The following is a 6000-nucleotide window of genomic DNA, read 5'->3' as shown; positions in this document are numbered from 1 at the left end:
ACCCGCGGGGATGGAGGGGGGGAGTTGGCATTGGTGAAGCTGAGAGTGGCAGGTGGAAGCCACAAAGAGGTCTAGACCTGATTATCTCAGTCAAGACACCTGGGAATAGGTGAGCCACCAACAAGTAATAATTATGGGACATTTGAGGGATTTGGTTTGGGACATTTAAGGTATTTGCTTTGAGTTATGACCGCCTCGACAAGAAGAAATAGATGCTGGTGTAATGTAACTGATATAATGTATTACTCTAATGCATAAGTATAGTTGTATAACATTTTACTGTGTATCTATAAGTATTGTTGTGTAATGTATTACTGTATATGTATGAGAATTGTTGTAAATGTGTTTAATAAAAATCTTTAGAAAATACTGGGTCCATCAAAAGGATTAAATACAATTTTTAAATAGATATTAGTGCTTAAATAATTTCTAAAAAAATGGGGCTTCTATCTCACAAAGTACCTTAACATCACAACATGCTCTTTTTTCACTGGTGACAGAAACAGTGGGAACATAGTTTCCCCAAGGCATGGGTATCTTAAGAATAACATTACCTCAGAACACAGGTCCAAAGAAAATACTAAAAAAAAAAAGCAGATTTTCAGAGATAAAAGGTTTTACTTACTGAGCCAAAACAGACACAAAACCATTCTGGAGTAGGGGGAAATATCCTTGCAAAACAATTCAGTGCTTGCAGTGCATTTAGGAAATACAAACACTAAAATCCTTTTTTTCATACAAGTTTTTATCATGCAGATCTTAAATAGCAAATGTGATCTTTTGGGTGCATTACATTTTTCTTCTCCAAAACCTCCCATTTAATTTTCTTACTAAATTTCCTGTCGCTGATTACTTAACCGTTAACCTACTATTGACACAACAGACAGAAGCAATGTATTGTTGCAAAAGGGTGCCTAAGAACTGCGCCAGCTTTATTTTCCTAAAATATCTAGGTTTTGTATGCACATATAACAGTTCAGTTTCAACAAAATAAAATAAAACAAAATAAATTCTACAATGACTTCAAGAAGTAGTCTTTAATTTGTAGCACTTGCTGTGCAGTCTCAGCCAAATGAAGCCAAGTTCATTATTGACTTAGGTGAACCCAACCGAGGTTTGAAAGAAAGGTCATCTGTAAAATCTCAGTTGAATTAAATTATGCGGGTTTGCCAGGAATCTATCCTTTCCCAGCAGGATATTTAAAGAGCTGGAAGATTTACTTTCTTTGTAAACAAATTCATAATTCATTGTTAACAATGAACTTCAAAATAAATGTTTTCCATGCATTAAATAAAACACAATTTTAGAAGTAAAGGCTTATGCCAGAAAAAGTGCTATTACTTGCTTTAGTTAAGTTGTAATCAATTCATTAAGACCAAATTTAACATAGGAATATTGTTGGTGTATATATATGGGCTTTAGTCATCATATGTATACAAGAATACTTGAACTTGGAAGTGACAACTCAGCAGTTTGGCCAGGGCTTTGTCCAGTTAGGTTTTGAATAGCTGTAAGAATGGAAAATCCACAATGTCTCTGGGAAACGTATTCAGGTGTTTTATCACCCTCATATTTAAAAAGTTTTATCTTATGTTTTATTTTGTACCCTTTGCATCACATACTTTCAGTGAACACCACTGAGAAGTCTGGACCTCTTTTTATACAGTCCCTTAGATACATATAGATGATGAGCAACATTTCCCTGAGCCTTCTCTCCTCAAGCTAAACAGCCCCAGCTCTTAGTCTCTCTTCAAATCAGATGTAAGCCATGAGAAAAGTTTCTCTGAAGATATATTTAGGAAAGGGTAGAATACACCAGAGAGAGGAGGCCACACACACAACAGTGACAAGTAAGAAAGGGAATAGAGTTTAGAGGAGAAGGCAGTGCATGAGGGAGTAGATATTCTCTGCAGCCTGTGGAGAACACACGCCAGAGAAGAAAAGTGAGCAGGAACAGCAGAGAGAAACTGCTACATACTAACTGCAAGGTCAACTAACCACCCTAACCTAAAATGAGAAACAATACCAATTATCAAGGCAATTATATTACAGCACTTGAAATTTTCATATAATTAAAGGACCAATTCCCCACATTTCTAGATCAGAGATGCACGTACTAGGAGAATGGTACAGAACTACTCTAACACTGATATGCTTTAGCTGATGTGGATATTGAATATTCCCTTTACAGTACAAATAAATATCTTCTGGTGCACGAATACATTTAAAACAGTTATTGTTACTTTAGACAGTATATTACTCTCCATGAGGAGAGATTTCTTGGATGAATTGCAAACTTCATGACAACTTTTTCAAACCCTTTAAATCAGTTAAACTCGGTCACAGAGGTGAGCAGTTGCAGTGTTATGATTAGCAGGAAAGCGCTCTGGGTTATAGCAGGGTGCATGGCGTAGGTGACGAAATTAGGTCGATCCTTGTAGTTCATGATGGAAGAGATACAGGGCAGTCACTGAAAAATATATCTTGCTATAGAGAAACAAATACTAATTGAAGAGAAGAATGAAGTGAAGAAGCACTGAGTGAATGGCAAAAGTCCAGCTTCTCACCGCCTGCATGAGAATAGCCAAAACTGTAGACACCAAGCTAAGAGAATGCTGGGCCACTCCATTCTGGTAGGAGTTTACCATTCTTAAGTGCATGGATCTTGGCAGAGTTGCATCTATAATACTCACTCCTTTCGGAAAACCAACCTCCCTAAACAAGATTTCAGACCATAAACTGGCCTCAATCAAACTCAAATTCCTGTGAATAAATTTTAAAAGGAAAACAAAAATAAACAGGAGAGACCACTGAAATAATGTTGTAGTAACTGTAAGCATCCTAATTCTTATGTTCTTTTTAAAAAATCTTCTCAGTCTTTGCATTGTTTATTCTTGCTTTCATTTAGATTTTGTTTTCCTTTTAATAAATGTAATGGAATTCAATGTAAATAGCTGAGTAACTCAGCTCATAAGTGCAGTTGAACTTCAGTAAAGCTGTTCTGTCTCTTCCTCTGGCAGTCAAACAGAGCAGACTCTGATTGCATCTATGGTATAAATGAAAAAGTATGTGTTTCCAACAAATAAAACCTTACTTAAATGCCTCACAGATGAGACAGACGAGTTTGTACACTTAGGTGCAGCAAAAGAAAACAGTATAAAAGGGAAAAAAACCCCATGAGCCTAAATAGAAACAGTTTGCTAACTCTTGTTTCTCTGTTCCAATAATTGTATTGCTATGTTAGTTAACTCACTTGAATAAATTCTGAGGGTAGTGACTGAGGGAATTGCCGTCTCTTTATTGTTTTAATGAGAATGAAAGATCTAATTCCACACACACTGAGCCTGAAATTGCATCAGATATCTCTGAAACATTGTGATGAGCTAATCACCAAAGATAATTATTATTCGTAGAAACAACAGTTGTAGTACAATAAGATTTTTAATAAACCAACAGGTGGAGATAATAAAAGTACAATAGCTGAAGTTAAGTTCTTATTACATGATCTTTAATTCCAGTGTTGTATCCTTAGAATGACTTTGCTGCCTGCAATTTCCTTTAGCCTATAAAAGATGATACAAGAACAAAAAGCATAGTACTTACACTGTTCTAATATTTTTCCAGTGAAAGAAAATACTCAAGTAAAGCTCAGTAACCACTGAATTTCTGGAGAAATTTTTGTGTTCTATTTCTTTGCATGTTTCATAGCAGACATAGCCATCAGATTCTTTCCAGACATTAAGCATTCTTTAATTTGTTTTTGGTTTACATATTTGGAAATTAGCACTGTTATTAACATTTATAAATGAACCCAGATAATTCCAGCTTTGATTATGACCAGGAACAACATTTGTAAATTATAGCCATTAAAATACATTTCCTTCCAGACCCTTCACAAAAAGGGCACTGAAGGATATAGAGTATCTCAAAAAGTTTTCCCCAGGCCTTTGAGATCTTTCAGTATATCTTACATTATTTACCTCATGTCCTGCCTTCGCTTTTCTGGCAGTTTGCATCTATGATTTGGCCAGAAGATTTGGCCAGACTGACCCAGTCTGCCTCAGTGATTCAACAGAAAATATTTCACAATATCATTAAATATCAGTATCTTAATGGATTCATCATTGAGAGAGCATGTACTATACCAGAAGAAGTTATTTTGGGGCATATAACATAAAAACACTAAACTGAGTGAACTGATTTTAGGTGTCTGACCAAGATATTGGTGGAACAGACCAAAGATGAGTTAGCTCCATATTCTGCAACAATAGCCAAAAATTAAAGAAAATAAATAAAAACATTGGTCAAAAATGGAAGGAGTAAAAAAAGGTTAACTTCAGAGAGTTTTAATCTTAATTACATTACTGGGATCTGGATAAATAATTCAATCTCAGAATTGTAGATTGCATTTTAAAATGTTTTTTCTTTGTCCTTTCCTAATATGTTCATTTGACACAGATTTTCTCATAACACAAACCTTTGCTTCATTCTCATCTCTCAAACATGTCCATTTTACTCATAGCACACCAGGAATCAAACTCAGAAGTCCTTGCAAAAAAACCAAGCAAAATTAAATCTTACTTTATCCTTTTTTTTTTTTTGGTTGGGGTAAGAAAAAATCAAGTTTCACATCTGTCAGGTATTGCTATGAAAAAAGAGAATTAATAATGTTTGGATACATAAATATTCAATTTCATCATTTCATAACGACCATTTATGAAAACTGTATCAAAATGCACCTAATTCAGGCTAGACAGGCAACTGTCATTTATTGATGTACTATAACTTTTGTGATACAAAGTTCTTTATATGTCTAGATACAAAGACTTTATATGTCTATAAACTAAAAGCTGGTGTTTGCAGTCTAAGAACCTTGAGTAAAAATACTGAAAATCTCGGCTTCCCCAATACTCAGCTGTAACAACAATCTCCAATATAGAAATGCAGAAACTCAAATAAAGGTGAGAATAAGTTCCTAAAGCACCGGGAACAAGTTCCTAAAGCACAGGCTTGTGAGTTTTTTGAGGTTTTTGAGGCAGCGTAAACTCTTACCTCGGCAGTTGGGTAAAGGACTACTCCACTGCCCATTGCTTCGACACTGCACCCGAGAAGCACCCTGAAGTAAGTATCCAGTGTTGCAGGTGAAATTTACCACATCGTTTAAATTGAACTCACTGCCATTGGTCATTCCATGAGCTGGATTCCCAGGATGTCCACATGTGATTGCTGTTAGAGGAAAAATAGGCAGGTTAGCATCTAAGTGAAAGGTACTGATCCATGGAACCACTTGCAGGTTGGAGCTCCGTTGGCATTTTGGTTTTGGATTTTGGGTTTGTGTTTCTTCCCCTTCTGCATTTGTCTTTGACATTTATACAAGACATATAAGAAAAAGAATAGGATATATTTGTTGAGGATTCTTAACTGCACTACTTTTTACCTTATGTTGAAAGTTGTAATAAATCTAAATCTATATTTATATATACATATATATAAATATGTGCATTTTCACATACATCTGATGGGCATTAAAGCATAAAAAACGCATTTAAAAGTTCCTACTAATACAAATAAAGGAAATTTTTTTTTTCCTAGCAAGCTTAAACATGCAGTAGAGCCAAACAAACTTGAGGCACAGAACATTTCAGAACATTCTGGAGTTCTGAAACATTCCAGTTTCAAAGATCTTGCACTGCTTTGCTGAAGTAGTGATTCTTTTAATCCAATTTTCTTATGACTATAAAGAAATAACTTTTTGGAGTAAATCTTTCACATTATATATTATGTGTGCTGATTTTGATAAAACAGAACTTATAAAATAAGCTTATTATGGTCAAGCTCTAGTTTTCCATGTGACAAGATATTAAATAATTATAGAAAAAGATACAAAACCATAGATACTAACAATGGAAAATCAGAATGTACATATGCACACATGCACAAACACAGAACTTCTCAACTCTGTACTAGTGATGTTTATCGTACTTGAATAAATAATCTATA

At 34.8% G+C, this 6000-nt stretch overlaps 1 protein-coding gene across 1 annotated transcript in view; it reads right to left on the bottom strand.

Annotated features, from left to right (window-relative positions):
* CSMD1 (CUB and Sushi multiple domains 1) overlaps positions 1-6000 on the bottom strand; it is a 1057667-nt gene that overhangs the window by 46862 nt on the left and 1004805 nt on the right. The window contains exon 54 of the mRNA XM_005426386.3: positions 5053-5226. Within this exon, the coding sequence (XP_005426443.2) occupies positions 5053-5226 (174 nt within the window). The remainder of the gene's footprint in view (positions 1-5052; positions 5227-6000) is intronic.

The sequence above is a fragment of the Geospiza fortis genome, unplaced genomic scaffold (assembly GCF_000277835.1).
Source record: "Geospiza fortis unplaced genomic scaffold, GeoFor_1.0 scaffold56, whole genome shotgun sequence".
In the NCBI taxonomy this organism is placed as follows: Eukaryota; Metazoa; Chordata; class Aves; order Passeriformes; family Thraupidae; genus Geospiza; species Geospiza fortis.
Note: the sequence above shows the minus strand (reverse complement) of the source record. Positions and strands in the feature narration are given on the sequence as shown.